Raw genomic sequence first — 14,665 nt, 5'->3', positions numbered from 1 at the left:
ATGAATACCCTTTGGTCCGTCTGTGCGAAAAGAGACAGGTACACGCATCGCGCCCTCCCTTCTGACACTCCAACAGAAAGCTCTCCCCGGGCCAACAATGCAGTTGTTCCATCCGACCTTCGAGCGGCGCAAAGCGAGAACAGCCAGGGTCGATTGGCGTGGGCATGTCAACACAAAAAGAATGTACATACTTTTATGAGGCTACTCAGACGGTATGGTTTCGATAAACACTGAGAGACTTCTCTGCAAGATGTGCCTGAGGAGATATAGCTGCGCGTTAGATTCAAGTCCGGATGGGATCATCGGCTCACGGGCAGTACGCGAAACCCGAGGATGTGCGTACTGAGCTGTTAGCGTGATACACGCGCGCATAGCCAACCAACTGAACTACCGACCGAGCAAGGTACGCTTGAAATGGCACATGAGAGCCATACGGTAGTAGTGACCATGGGCGAAGGAGACGATCACTGTTCATTAGCGCCAGTACCTGGGCGCCGGCTCCGACATTTGTGCCGGTAGCCCAACTCCCGCATGGTGCTGGGCTCTACCGGGACCACATATATTACATCAGACTCCGAAGTCACTCACAGCTACTCATTAGAGCATGCCAAGAGCGTCAAGTCCAAGCTCTAAGCAATGAAGCCACACAAAGGTTGACCGAGGCGAAAATTTGATAACACCATCGCGTACGCATACGTCAGCTGTCATTGTACATAATAGAGCGACTTCTACGCCTTCGATGTAGGACAACGACAAGCACTTAGAATGTCTGCCGTGATTATTTACAGCTCTCCATAAACATATGCGTCGTCGCCTGCAGCATCGATTAACAAGGGACACCTCGGAGTTGTACCAACGGCGCCATTTTCCTAGTGTGCCTCTACATCAGCATTCGTTAGCGACTGAGGTATCTGCAATAGAATGACGCACTTTGTCTGGCCTGATGTTTGGGAAGGCGACCAGTGGCAACAATTCCAGCCATTGTGATTACGCACAATACACAATAGACGAGCCAGCCTCCAGCAGATGCTGCTCCAGGGAGACTGAAAACAGGGAGGATGACGCTGCGGGCGCGATAGCCCGAACTGTCGAAGCCGTCGTCTGAGCGAATCCATTGGTCAACCCGAGTGCCCTCTGGTTGGGCGCTCCATCGCTTATATACATGAATATGCATCCTATGAGGCATGTGAAGTCAACATCGCGTGCACATTCGTAGCTCAAGTGGACCTACCCCAGGTCATGTACGTGTTCACGTATGCAACAAATTGCAGGACCACCAACACCCACGTCGTACTACGGACTTTCCCCTCTCGCTTCGTCAGGAAGCTGATGAGTGGGAAGAGCGCGAACACCACTACAAACATGGAATACGACAGGGTATACAGCCACTTTGAGCCGAGCTTCCTTTGCATCCAAGGAAAGCTGAAGACCTGCACGATGCCTCCCACGAAGCCCGCAACACCCTGAATGAGCCCGATAGTGAAGGTAGTGAATCCCAGGCCGCCAAGGGGAATACTGGTTGAGTACATGAGGGGAACGAGCACGACAACGCATTGGTCGGTAAGAGCGAGGAAGCCATAGTTGATGATCGGCCAAAGCACACGCGGTACGAGTATGGTGCGTATGGTGACTGGCGTTTCGGAGTCAACTTTGTCGACGAGTACCCCGGTATCGGGGAGATCGTTCTTCTCCAGATTGGGCAGCGGCTCGACTCTTACTACTTCGATGACGTTGTCCCCTTCGGAAACGACAGCAGCGCTGACACTTTGTTGGCTCTGAGCATCTCGATACAGTGTCGCGGTTCGTTCGGTATCGGATCCTGTGTTGCGGAAGGTGCGAGGGAGCGTCTGCAAGAGCTGAGCCAACGACCACAAAATGAGATTCAATCAGATACCGACCTCCTTCAGCCCGAACAGGGCAAGCATAAATGCGCTGATCGAAATGCATGCCGTGACTATGCACGGTAGGAAGTATGGGTACGTTCTCCAAAAAGCGCCGTGCCGGAATGGTGGCCAGCCATCTGCTGGCCTTGAGAACACGCCGCCGATGATCGGGCTGCGACATTCATCAGCCTCGACAATCGCCGACTACAGTATAGATGCAACATACCCAACCGTGCTACCTAACGCCCATATCATAGGCATATAGGCAAAACCCCTAGCGCGATTTGTTGAGTCCGTGATCTCCGCCATCATGCTTTTTGTTACACCAATGTTCCCATTCAGGGCGCCCTCAGCACAACGACTTAGGATGAGAGCCCAGTACTTTGTCGACAGCCCGAAGCCTATCATCGACAGCGTCAATCCAGGGAGGCCGCCTAACAGGATGGGCTTGCGCCCCATGCGATCCGACGCGCGCCCCCATTGGAGAACGCAGATCGCCTCGACGGCGTAGAACGACGACTCCTGCGAGACCATTCGTAAACACCGCCGCACGGTCAGAGAAAATGGTCTTGAGAAAAAACGTACGATGAGACCCGCGAAGTAACCTGTCTTCCGCTCGTCACCGCCCGTGATGCCCGTCTCCCTCACGAGCTGGTTGACGAAGGGGTATATGACGGTGGAAGTGATCGGTTCTGCAAGTTGAAGGTACAACAGAAGAAAAAGCTGGAGTTTCGGAAGCGGTGTCTCTTTGACCTCTTGGTGTCTCTGCACTGATGAAGCTGGTGACCGACTCGCGTGCTGGTGCACGCCCTCATCATCAATGGCAAGGGCCGAAGGATCCGCTGGCGTGTCCGGGTTCGTACACATGTCTGAAGGCTGAGACCAAGTCAAATGCAACGCGACACTCCCGTATATAACAAGTGTCCCTCAACGATCTTCGAGAACCCAAATACCACACGCTCTCCGCCTCGCATCCGGATGCGAAGATCTGTATAGAGTCGCAATTGGCAAATGATTCGTGCTGGAGTGCATCGCATGACTCACTTTTCGTGCAATCGTACGCATCACGGTGCCCCCATCCCCACGCTACCCATTTTCCGCCGAGTTGAGATGCAAATTTCGACGCGGTATCACGCTAACATAAGCCAGAGTGAGCGTATACACAATCAGTGTCCTTCTGCCGAGAGGACCTAGAATCGACGTAACATGAAAACTAGTAAACCTTCAAGCGTTCGATCGCAGACTACGCGCTTCTTGCTCGCACTCAGAACGGAATGGTCGGTCCGCATGGCGTCAATTGTCAGGTACTCGTAAAACAGCACTAAACCAACGGTGCACCCCAGGAGTGCTTTTAGGTATGAAGTATGCTCGGCACGGCAAAGAACCAGCCAAACTTCTATGATTGCCTGTCCGGGCGGAGTGAGCGGACGACCTTGCCTGCAGACGATCAGCACATACTCGCGTAAGTAGACCAAAGGAAAGGACGCACCAGCCCGCCAGATCTCCTGTTCGTCGATCTCCTTGAGCTCCTTAGCCAGGTCCTCGCGGTAGGTCGAGCGGCCATTGAACTCCAAGCTGCGACGGGTCTCCGTACCGTTCTTCACGCTCTCGTAGAGACGCTCGAAGACAGGCAGATTGACCTTCTCGAACTCCTTCGCCCAGTCCAGCGCACCACGGCGCGCAGTCGTGGAGCACGCGTTGTACATGTAGTCCATACTACATATGGCGATCAGTATCCGAGATAATGGGTTCATTATGCTCTTAAGGACTGTTGAGGTACTCACCCGTACTGGCCGATGAGGGGGTAGAGGGACTGGGTAGCCTCCTCGACAGTCTCGTTGAACGCTTCCGACGGGCTGTGACCGTTCTGGCGGAGAACCTTGTACTGAGCCAAGAAAAGACCCTGGATAGCACCCATCAACTGCAGAGAGACGTCAATTGGGCACCGGATCAAGGATAGAAATATGCCACGTACAACACCACGCTCGCCGTAGAGGTCGGAGTACACCTCCTTCTCAAACGTCGTATCGTAGAGGTAGCCGGAGCCGATACCAACACCAAGAGCAACAGCCTTCTCCTTGGCCTTGCCAGTCACATCCTGCCAGACAGCAACAGAGGAGTTGATACCACGACCCTCCTTGAAAAGAGTGCGGACGGTGCGGCCAGAGCCCTTGGGCGCGACGAGGATGACATCGACGTCGGGGGGAGGCACGACTTTGGTGTCGTCCTTGTACACGACCGAGAAACCGTGTGAGAAGTAGAGGGTCTTGCCCTTAGTGATGAGGGGTGCAATCTTGGGCCACGTCTGGGACTGAGCGGCGTCCGAAAGGAGGTTCATGATGATCGTCCCGCGGTTGATCGCCTCCTCAATGGGGAAGAGCGTCTTGCCCGGCACCCAGCCGTCCTCGATCGCCTGCTTCCACGACTCGCCATTCTCACGAACACCGACAATGACGTTCAGGCCGTTGTCGCGAGCGTTGAGGCCCTGGCCGTGGCCTTGTGAGCCGTAGCCAATGAGCGCGAGGGTGTCGTTCTTGAAGTAGTCCTGGAGCTTCGCGAGGGGCCAGTCGCTGCGCTCGTAGACGACCTCATCCGTGCCAGCAAAATTGAGAGTCTTCACGCCGCGCGTTGCCTAGTGCGGGATAGGGTATTGGATGGGCGAAAATGAACAGGGTAAAACGTACGTACCATGACAGCAGGACAGGGCGCCGCAGAACGTGCGGCGGCATTACGGGAGAGGACAGAGTACGACGCCTTGGTCGCCTGAAGCGCGGCGCGGGGCGCACGACGGGAAGCGGCACGAGCAGCAGCACGGAGGGCAAAGGAGGACATGGTGGTAGGGGAAACAGTACGCGAGAGTGACTCGGTGCTTATAGGTCTGAAAATTTAGCGCTCACGCCATTCTTGACTCGGGTATCCAGAGCGCCCATAATATATATACCCTTTGCTTATTACCACTATTCGCCTGAGCACACGTAGTTGATGCATAGTGAGGATGGCTGGATAACGTATGGTATTGCGTTGCACTTTTGGTCAATGTCTCCATTTAAACATTTCCTGCAGCAAGTCGGCAGGGCTTCTCGGGGTGCATCCACAATTCAAATGTCCAATGCCACGTCCACGGCTTCCAAGTTGCGTGACGTGCATTACATGCAATACTCGGGCTAAATCAACATCGTCCAAAGATACGAGACGAAGATTCCCAAACCCAGGAGAGAGATCCCGGCTGGTGTTGCAAGTGAGGCACCCGAATTCGGGCTTGCATCCGTCGAACTAGGACTATCGCTCATCGAGCGGTAAGCGGTGGGCGGTATATAGACAGGTTTTCTCGCAATAACATACCTGGTATGAGAGGACGTCCCAGTGGTCGAGCCAGACGCAGTGGAAGTACTGTTGGAGCCTGAAGGCCCATTTCCGACTTTCGCGGTCGCGTTGAACGCACGAGTAGTGTTGGATTGCAGCGTCCAAGTGATACCACCCATAACATGTCCCATGAACAACGAGTCCTAATCGAAGGAGCCTGTCAGGGGTTCAGCGGGTGCAGAAGCTAAAATCGATGACGAGCCTGCCATGTCTCGTTCATGTGCCCAAGGCTTGTGTAAAAGCTACGACCAGCGGTACCGTTTGCATCGATACCTGCGCCGTGTTCTTGGAACCAAGCTGCGATGCTCGGTTTGCTACTATGTATGCACGCGATCCCCTATTACACTTACCGGTAGGATGAGGGGTGCCTTGGTCGAATTTGCGCGGTCCGGGGTCTAGCATTGTGATTTAGCCGTCAAGGTCAATGTAAATGATCTGCCATCGAATTGACCTGTGTAACTGGATTCGTTCGTAGATAGGATAACTACAGCTCCGATGGCTCGAGGATCTGACTTGAAATTGTACCTGCATAATCGAGAAGAAGTCAGCCGTTTGGTGTCTCCCCTGTATCACGCGAAAGCAGCGAACGGGTTGGTTAACATGGGATAGGAGCTCTTACATTTCGTCTTGCACAGACCATTCCTGTGGGAGACCTGCGGTACTAGGATGAGGGGGGCCAATGACATCGACTGTCTATAATACGCTTCAACGATGCTTCAAACCAAGTGACAGTTAGCTTGTTGCACTCACGGCATTGGTCAAAGCGGGATGATAGTCGAACGCAGCACCTGGTGAGGTCCCGAAGGATTCAAGTACGAGGTCTCGATTCTTGTTGCATGTGATGCCGGAAGATAGCTATGTGGTACGCACCGACTTCATTTTGGTACCATGTGGTATTCCGCAGTGCATCCGATGCCGCATGTATAGCAACGAAGTTGCCGCCGAAGTCCAGGTATTTGCGCAGTGCAGTCTTTCCAGAGTCGTCCAATACTGTCCGAGCTGAACGTCAGCCACTTCACAACTTGTTCGTGGCAAGGCTCGATACTCACCTTCACCGGTGTTCATCAAGAATAGGACAGCGTCATACTGTGCCAGGGTATCGTCTGTGAACCACGTCTTATCTTCTGTGTGGTCGAATGAGATATTAGTGCCCGGTCCATGCTGTACAAGTGCGTCCACGGCGGTGGGAATCGAATCGTGCCGGAAGTCCGCCGTCGCCGAATAGATGAGGACGCGTGCGGCATTAGTCTGTTGTGCCATGATAGGTTGTGCTGCCAGGAAGACAAGTGATGAGAGGAGCACAGTATGTAGGGAGGGTGTAGATGGCATGTCCGACACGCAGACGAAAGAAGACAAGAAACTGTGAGATGCAGGTGGCCTAGCTATGATGCACGATGCATGACCCGCGTTCACAAGCTGCGGAGCATTGGCGAGCGCGGCGTTCAGACTTACCCGTAGTTGCCGCCGGTTGATATAGTTCAATTTCCCCACACCCTTCACTTAGCTTCAGGCGTTCAGTACGGCCATGTCTCTCCACTGTATGCTAGCGCTTCTCTTTGAGGCCCGTTTCGATGATCGGTGCTACGTACACTTGAGAACCGAGAGCCTATCTCGGGCTCCGGAAGACTCGCTGGTACGGCAAACATGTGCTATGGTAGGAATTGGAGACTATGGGACAGAGGAACTCGTAAGGCAAGTAGCGAACCAATGGGAGGATACGTATTCTGATCGGGGGATGGTGCTCGATATACAGAAGGCCCGGTTTCTAGCCGCGGAAGTTATAGGCGCGGCCCATTCTTGTGACCACTCTGTCTGGCTCACCCTCCGGACGGAGGTTAACATGAGGAAGGAGCTCGCAGAGGAAAGGAACGCTGAAATAGCAACGCTGCACATACCTCTCAGGTTCACTGGGAGGACCCCCAGCCTCGTGCAACTTGAATGCATTCCATCATGGATGCGTATGCGGCCCCGTCTAACAATGGCAAAGTTATGTCTAGCACTCTGTCTCGTAGGGGATCAGTGAAGCTTATACTCCCCATGGTCAGCCACAGACTACTCGGTACTGGCGACAGGAACCAGTGGGTAGGCTACAGCATCACTGCAAGTCCCTACTCACCGGGCTTGCGTGCCTGGCCTCTTCGAATCGCCGTCAACCGGGGCAACTACTCACCGAGTGCAGTACCTGTGGCGTGCCCCGCGTCTTCATGTCCACAAAGGAACGTCCATCTTTATTTCGTTTACTGGCATACGCTGGTCGGATGGTCGCACTAGTCCCGCCGGGAGTGGGCAAGTCTTGGAGCGCCTAGAGGCAGTGCCTATTGCAATCCCACGCAATTGCCAAACTTCGCGCCTGACAACCGTTCATACAAAGTTGTGCTATGTGCTTTCCGGCTCCCACTCACCCGACTCGTGAAACTTCATGAGACTCATTTCTGACACTGTACCTACAAGGCACCGTGTTGGCGGCCTTTGTGATGAATTGGGCATTCGAAATGAAGTCAGACGGCGTACCTGTGTCACCGGCATGTTCCCCCTCCGAGTCTCTTGACTTTCCACCCCTTAATCAGTCCCTTCGTACTGAGCGACTCTAGCATACCGCTTGCCGATGAATTCTAGCATAGACCAGGCCGGTATAAAGGGGGCGCAGACAACGGCAGCGTTCTGTACCACTACTCCTGCACCACTTCAAAATCCAAGCTTCCAACATAACTCGAAATGTACGCTCGCTGTGCAGAATCTTTCTCTCACTCCGCTCACTTTACTTGTACAGGGCTCCCGACCACGTGCGCCGATGGATGTCTGAGCACCTCTCCACCTTCGGCGCGTACCCTGTAGGCCAAATCTGCCTGCCTGGCTCCCATGACGCCGGCACTTACAAGCTCGAGCGATCGACCGCTCCGGGGGGCACGCGCAGCAATGTGATCACGCAAACGTTGTCCATCTACCAGCAACTCGAGCATGGCGTGCGCTGGTTTGACATTCGACCGTTCCTCATAAAGGATAGCCCAGGCGATGCAGGTTGGTTGGCCTGCCTTCCGTCTGACGCGAATACCTTGTGTGCTGACTGGCTTTACTTTTCAGGCACCTGGCGGACAGGTCACTTCAGTCCGCTCGGAGGTGTCCTTGACTGGCAGGGTGGTTGCGGTGCCTCTATCGACGAGGTTATCAACGATATCAACAACTTCACCAAGGACCACTCCGAGTTGATCATCCTCGATGTCAGCCACGTCACCCATCTCCTCTTAGAGACGAAGGGTAAAGGGCTCGACCTCACTGTCGACCATCGTCGCGATCTGCTCGACAAATTCACGGCGATCAAGCATGTCTTCAGCACGACTGCAGACCCTGAGCACGTTGTGCTTCACGATCTTCCTCTCACCGACTTCATCGGGCATGGAGAAGCGGCCGTGGTCCTCTTGTTTGATGACGGCTTTGATCGCGGCGAACTCCACCGCCGCGGGTTCTACCACTCCAGCCGCTACTCCGTATACAACCACTACATCACACTCGCGCAGGACGACATGGCTGCTGTGCTCTCGACGCTGAACCCATTCCAAGTCTTCGGCCCGGGCGCGAACAACTATAGCGTGCTCAAGCTCACCGAGTCGCACCAGCGCGCGGAGTTCCCTCTCGCACTGCAGAACGTCGCGGGCAGCGCGTACCCGTCCGTGTTGACGATTGACAACGTCCTGGACGACGACCTACTCACGCTGAGCCTCGCGATCAGCTTCCAACGCTACAACATCGCGCACGGACTGCGGAACAAGGTCATCGTGTACGGCGCGCGGCTCATCGTCGACCCCGGGGCACACCAGAGGCTCCAGGAGTGTATTGACGCTCCGCGCGGGTTCCCCATCTCAAATGAGAATCTCGGCAGCGACCCGTGGCTCGGCCTCAAGAAGTCGTGCGCCATCTTCTACTGGCAGGACGGCTGGGCGAAGGGTCGCTACGCAAAGGAGCACAGCTCGCTGCACCTCGAGCAGGACATCAAGTCGATCGAGTATGGCGGGTCGGACGTGAAGAATCAGGGAGTGTACTACCGCTTCTACCGCGCGTTGGTGGAACGCGGCGGGGTGCGGATCAACAACGACAACCTCGGCGGCGATCCGAAGGTCGGCCACAGGAAGAAGTGCAAGGTGCGGTATCGCGAATTTAATGGCAAGGATACAGAGGAGTACGAAGTGGATGAGGACAGATACCTGGATTTCAAGACATTCTGGGAGCGTTTCGCGGAGTCCCAGTCGAGCCACAGCCAGTGGTAAAATGAACTCGAAAGAGGTCTGCTAATTGTATACATTGTACCGGTAGCGTTAGTTTGCGTCGTGCTGTTGCATTCTGTTACACTTCCCCACATAGCGTCCACTGTCAGTGAGTCCTCAAAGAGCAGCCTTTCAATATAAGCAGGGCAGAACAAAAATTTCGAGGAGACCTTCAGCGTCCGCAGGAGATCGGAAACTTGAACTGCCGTATGTCACCCACCATTATTATCGAAAGGTTTATTTGAGTTCAGATATGGCAGTACTGGCATGCTTTCATGCTTTCAGCGTACTAAGCACAAGGACCTCACGACGCCGAAGCTCATACCACGCCGCGATGAGGTTCTACGGCCGTCGGGATTTGAGGACTATTCAGAACAAGGCTACGGTTCATGCGATCTCGCGATTTATCCCCGCACCGCTGGGCTGACCGTAGCTGCAGAGCTCGTTCGTCCTCGGAAATCCACGGGTGAACACTCAGTACTCAGTCCTCTTCTCAATGACACCTCGAACCCTTTTATCTAGCCCGATCAGAGTCTTCCTGCCTACCTCACCTACCTTGCCTCCCCCCACTGCTGTGCAGTGACCCCCCATCTATCCTCGCCATGTCGACTCCCTCTATGCTCTCATACAACACCCGGCGCTGGGCGCTGGTCTCGTCCTACTCACCCTCTGCTCGCCCCTCTGTCCCTCTAGTCAGGCGACCTCCTCTCCTCTCCGACGCTGCCTTCGGTCCGCCGGAGCTCCTCTCTCCCCCGGAGGCGGCTGGCCGCTATGATGAGGTCTGCTCTCGTCCTAGGACTGTCGAGCCTGCGATCGTGGGTCTAGGATTTCAGTTCGGTGACTGGATTCCCGAAGGCTCCGATCGTCTTCAAAGCGCATTCGACCTCAAGCTCGTATCTCGTAAAGGCTTGTACAAGACGGGGCCCGACGACGGGCCCCGCTCTGATCATGGCCAGGTCGCCTCCAAGAGTTTTGGCGGAGCTTTTGTGAAGCGGCTGACCGCCATCTGGGGTAAGGTCATGAGAAGGACTTAAGCAAGGCACAAGACTTGGAAAACGACGACGTGGACGGGTTGGATAACTCAGGCGATGCGGACGAGGATGATTCAATCGGGTGGCTCCCGATTCTGAGTCCGCAGAGTTATCCTTCCGTTTCACTCCGTCAGGTATACCACCCGTCCACGTTCTCAAGAAACTCACTACAAGCAGGCAGCAAAACTTTCCGGCCCTATCGGACTTAGACCTCGGGCGTTGAGCTCATGGACTGTGACTCCCCATTGCGTTTCATTGATTCTGGTTTCGTTCCTCCTGACTTCAGCTTCGTTTGCGGGTTCCGGCTCCTTTCCCTCCGGGTTTTGACAGCACAGTCTGCAGACTTCGTTTCGTCAGCTTGAGGATGCTATTTTCCTAGCTGTTATTTGGTCCTTGATCCGTGGCTCGGTTCTGTTGCTGAGGCGTGGATCGTTCGTAGCTGCGGCGCTCCGTACGAGGGATTAAATCTGCCTCCAGGCCTGGACATGTCGGTGGGCAATACGTCGACGCATCGGGCGACGTTAGCCACCGTTGTGCTTACTGTCGGCCCCATAAGCGGCTTTCCAGGTCCCTGCACTACGGCGTCAGCGCATGCACAGTATGCAAGATTGAAGTGACGAGGTGTATTTTCTGCAAATGACCGTAGGAACGAACGACAAAGTCAACGAGGGATCATATGCACACGTAACTAAGTGCAGGTATACAGTGCAATGTCAGCACAACAAGTCTCGACCCATTGTACGTGGTAAAGAGCGGCAAGTAGGGCAGGGGTCGTCAGCTTCCGGCTAGAGTCTCTCCGCGGTAGCAGTGTGTTACGGATTGAGGGCGGTCTCTCAAGGGAGGAGGAGCCAGAGAGCGAGCAACTTGGGGAAGTTGGGCGTGCCAACGCCGGTGACGGGGTCCCAGCCGGGCTGTGCGGAGAAGCCGACGGTGCCGCAGCCGGGGTTCGTTCCGTCCGTGATGTCGTTGAACGCGTGCTGGAAGGTCGGCGAGTAGATCGTGGGGTTGATGAACCCGATCGACTTCTTGCCGACCGCCAGACGGGCATCGTTGATGGCGGAGAGGATCGCGGCCATGACGGGCGACGAGGCGGACGTGCCGTAGACGAGGTAGAAGTCGCCCTGGACGGCAACGACGTAGTTGGCGCCGTTGGCGGAGAGGTCGGGGTATGCGCGCGAGCCGGTGGTGTTGTAGATGTCGGACGAGTATGGGGGCGGGTACTTGGTCAGGAAGTTCTTCACTGCGGCCTTCTGGTAGGCAGGTCTGGGGAAGACGTTCGAGAAGCCACCGCCCGAGTAGATGACCTGCGCGCACGCGCTCTCGGGGTCAGTTACCCTGGCGCCGGGGTTGACCTGCGTCGCGCCGACGCTGGTGACATACGGGCAGGTGCCGGGGAATGATGGAGTGAAGGTTTTCCCCTCATGGGACACGGTGCCATCGGGAAGTAGACAGGTGTTGTTATATCCAGCGACACCATAGTCGCCAGACGAGTAGAGAACGGTGGTGCCCAAGAGACCTAGCTTGGCGTACTCGGCGCACTGACGCTCCATGTACGCAGGGGTGAGTTCGTATTCGTCGTACGAGTAGGACGTCGAGATGACCTTAGCCGGGGTAACAGTGCCGCAGGCTTCCTTGCCCTGGTAACCACCCTCAGGGTCGGGATAGATGCCGTCCTGAGAAGGGTCGTCGCCACCCTCGAAGGTGCAGTAGGAGCCGTCGAGAGCATTGAGGAGATTGTTGAAAGAGGCACCTTCGACAGTGTCGCCGACCTGGTAGAGACTGACTTTTTGCTGCTTGCCGACGAGGGCCATGGCATACTGAAGGTCGAGGTTAGACTCGCCGTTGTAGTCGAAACCGGAGCCATCAACATCGATGGTACCACCATCAATGCTGTTCAGAACAGGACGCTGGCCAATTTGCGAAGACGAGAAGTTCTTGAAGAACAAGTCCAGGTCAGACGGAACGTAAGCCTGGGGCGTGTACTCCACTGTGGATATGGGTATTAGCCTTCAGCGGCGAGGACACCTGCCAATGAGCACTCACCGATTCCGATAGAATTCTTATTGGTGGCAAGAGGAACATGAACGAAGTCGTAAAGCGCGCGAAGGCAGTTGGGCGTGATGTGCGTGTCGCAATTCTCAAGCTCGTCCTCCAAACTCTGTATCACCTCGGTCAAGATCCACGCCGAACCGCTTATCATAGCTTGAACAGACGCACCTTGATCGTACCGGTGGTCTTGGGGTTTACGGGACCAAAGCCGGGCGCGCCAATGTTATGCACCTTGCGCTTCTCTAGCGTGCCGGGTGCCTCGCGTTTGATCTTCGCATCGAAGTGGATCGTGGGCGTGATGAGGTCGACGTGCTTCGAGACATGCTCAGGCAGGTGGTACTTTTTGTCGCAGCCGATGTGCGACACGCCGGTCTCGTGCTCGTACACGTAGTACTCCGTACCGAGCAGTTCCTCCGCCTCAGCGATCGTCACGTTTGCCGTGAGCCAACCGCCTGTGAGCTTGACGCGATGGGGCTCGATGCCGCTCTTATGGAGCCATGCGCGGACGGTGTCAACAGACTCCGGGGTCGGGCGGAAGGTCTCCGCGACTTTCGCAGGGGTCCAGTGGTTGCCGTAGTTGGGCGAATCCGGGTGAGAGACATCCATTAGGTACTCCTCGATAGACGCGAGGTTGGGCTGGACCAGGCCGATCTTGAGGGGGATGCGCTGGTGACCTCCCGCGCGACGAACGGGCGTCCAGCCGTTGGGGACGAAGCTGCGAGACTCATGGAGGACGCGGGGCGAGAGCTGGGGACCGGCTGCAGCGGCCGCGAGCGCAAACGTGATGGCCACAAGCAGGCGCGACGTGAGCAGCATGCTGGGGAGACCGGGGGACCGTGAACCGCGGAGGGAGAGGGGAGGAGGAGAGAGGGCCTGGTCGCAATACGTTGTTGGTTCCCTGGCCCGCTCGTCGGTCGTGTTATATGCTCTTGCGGCGCATCAGAGATACAGGCACCGTTATCGTACTCTCTGGTGAGTCCAGCGTCGCAGCGGGAAACGGAAAGAGTGCATCCAGGTCGAATGGAACGTCGCCATGCGCATCCATCAACAACGCTGTCCTACTTGTGATGGCGTTAGCAGTTGAACCGGCGCCTGTTGGAATGTGGGCCTGGACATATATACTTACAGCTGCGCACCACGGCCTGCATAACGCTCACGAGCAACTGCGTTGTTTCAAGAGAAAGCGCGTCCATCGAGTGTTATGGGCACAAATATGTCGAGTGTAGGAAGGTAGATGGGGCTCCTCGGCTCAATACGGAAGAAAGACTCGTCCACATGGTGATGTCACCACCAGTTGGGCGTCCGGAGCTGGCGACGCCATACATCAGACGAATACACGACTATATCCGACTTCACGCCTTTGCCCGGAGTGTTTAGATAAACCAAGTACTGTCAACCCCACGGCGCCATGCCTCAGACGAGCGACTCACCCGCACAAATGTTCAGCCTCGGATACTACTGGACTCCAGCACATGACCTTCAATGTCGCATGGGATTGATTGTATATGCATACCTTGGGAGACTAAGATGTGGAGCTGTAAAGGTTACGAGTTACGCTCGCCAGCAACCCGATAACAGTGAACATTGATAGTGGCTTCCCCCTGGCCATCGCATCTGTCCGGACAATGATCGTTGGAAGGGATCAGCTCAGTGTCTAGGATCTCGAAGGCGGTGTAGGCGGAGAGAAAACGCCCTGAGCACTGGCCAAAGAGTTCACACTTATGTGGTAGTCACATGCTTGGACAACCGTCAACGGACTGGATCATTTAATTCAAGGGGTCAAGTCAGGGACTATGATGGAGAAACGGCAAGTCCGTTGCGCAAGCAACAATCTACTGGACAGTACTCAGATTCGGTATGCTCTCCGCGGCCCAGGCTCCAAACTAGCCTGCCTTGCGTCGCCGTCCATAGTTCCTAGAGCGGTAGTTCAGGTGTCCGAGTAGGCAGGACACATTTGGGATCGCAGCCGCTGATTGTAGCCCCAAGACTATTAGCTGTAGCATATTGAAGGTTCCTTGCGGGTACTCTAACACTTGAGGTTCATATTGTCCACGCCACAAGCTTGGATCGTAATGCTCGA

General features: G+C 55.4%; 6 protein-coding genes across 6 annotated transcripts; 2 read left to right on the top strand and 4 right to left on the bottom strand.

Moving 5' to 3' along the window:
• Positions 1-780: 780 nt before the first annotated feature.
• Positions 781-2,750, bottom strand: DICSQDRAFT_178168 (MFS general substrate transporter; the record flags this gene model as incomplete). Its single annotated transcript, XM_007362242.1, has 6 exons — positions 781-869; positions 931-1,175; positions 1,232-1,847; positions 1,899-2,055; positions 2,110-2,405; positions 2,469-2,750. The coding sequence occupies 5 exons, from the start codon at positions 2,748-2,750 to the stop codon at positions 988-990; spliced, it is 1,539 nt and encodes a 512-aa protein (XP_007362304.1). The 3' UTR covers positions 781-869; positions 931-987.
• Positions 2,751-3,009: 259 nt separating this feature from the next.
• DICSQDRAFT_133274 (ketol-acid reductoisomerase) lies at positions 3,010-4,721 on the bottom strand. Its single transcript, XM_007362241.1, has 5 exons — positions 4,572-4,721; positions 3,859-4,515; positions 3,668-3,804; positions 3,373-3,599; positions 3,010-3,320 (listed from the first exon to the last, which is right to left on the bottom strand). The coding sequence occupies exons 1-5, from the start codon at positions 4,713-4,715 to the stop codon at positions 3,280-3,282; spliced, it is 1,206 nt and encodes a 401-aa protein (XP_007362303.1). The 5' UTR covers positions 4,716-4,721; the 3' UTR covers positions 3,010-3,279.
• Positions 4,722-4,898: 177 nt separating this feature from the next.
• Positions 4,899-6,573, bottom strand: DICSQDRAFT_178166 (class I glutamine amidotransferase-like protein). The gene is made up of 9 exons (XM_007362240.1): positions 6,296-6,573; positions 6,117-6,236; positions 5,997-6,034; positions 5,866-5,939; positions 5,698-5,771; positions 5,597-5,641; positions 5,449-5,543; positions 5,226-5,389; positions 4,899-5,162 (listed from the first exon to the last, which is right to left on the bottom strand). Exons 1-9 carry the CDS (start codon positions 6,504-6,506, stop codon positions 5,048-5,050), a joined length of 936 nt encoding a protein of 311 aa, XP_007362302.1. The 5' UTR covers positions 6,507-6,573; the 3' UTR covers positions 4,899-5,047.
• Positions 6,574-8,041: 1,468 nt separating this feature from the next.
• On the top strand, positions 8,042-9,508 carry DICSQDRAFT_124753 (PLC-like phosphodiesterase; the record flags this gene model as incomplete). The annotated part of the gene is made up of 2 exons (XM_007362239.1): positions 8,042-8,264; positions 8,328-9,508. 2 exons carry the CDS (start codon positions 8,042-8,044, stop codon positions 9,506-9,508), a joined length of 1,404 nt encoding a protein of 467 aa, XP_007362301.1.
• A 599-nt stretch (positions 9,509-10,107) lies between these two features.
• DICSQDRAFT_166668 (uncharacterized protein) lies at positions 10,108-10,539 on the top strand (the record flags this gene model as incomplete). The annotated part of the gene is made up of 1 exon (XM_007362238.1): positions 10,108-10,539. The coding sequence occupies one exon, from the start codon at positions 10,108-10,110 to the stop codon at positions 10,537-10,539; it is 432 nt and encodes a 143-aa protein (XP_007362300.1).
• Positions 10,540-11,166: 627 nt separating this feature from the next.
• On the bottom strand, positions 11,167-13,726 carry DICSQDRAFT_99652 (subtilisin-like protein). The gene is made up of 4 exons (XM_007362237.1): positions 13,712-13,726; positions 12,754-13,646; positions 12,580-12,694; positions 11,167-12,523 (listed from the first exon to the last, which is right to left on the bottom strand). Exons 2-4 carry the CDS (start codon positions 13,399-13,401, stop codon positions 11,370-11,372), a joined length of 1,917 nt encoding a protein of 638 aa, XP_007362299.1. The 5' UTR covers positions 13,402-13,646; positions 13,712-13,726; the 3' UTR covers positions 11,167-11,369.
• Positions 13,727-14,665: the final 939 nt, after the last annotated feature.

The sequence above is a fragment of the Dichomitus squalens genome (genome assembly GCF_000275845.1).
Source record: "Dichomitus squalens LYAD-421 SS1 unplaced genomic scaffold DICSQscaffold_4, whole genome shotgun sequence".
In the NCBI taxonomy this organism is placed as follows: Eukaryota; Fungi; Basidiomycota; class Agaricomycetes; order Polyporales; family Polyporaceae; genus Dichomitus; species Dichomitus squalens.
This window is presented reverse-complemented; position numbering and strand designations above follow the sequence as displayed.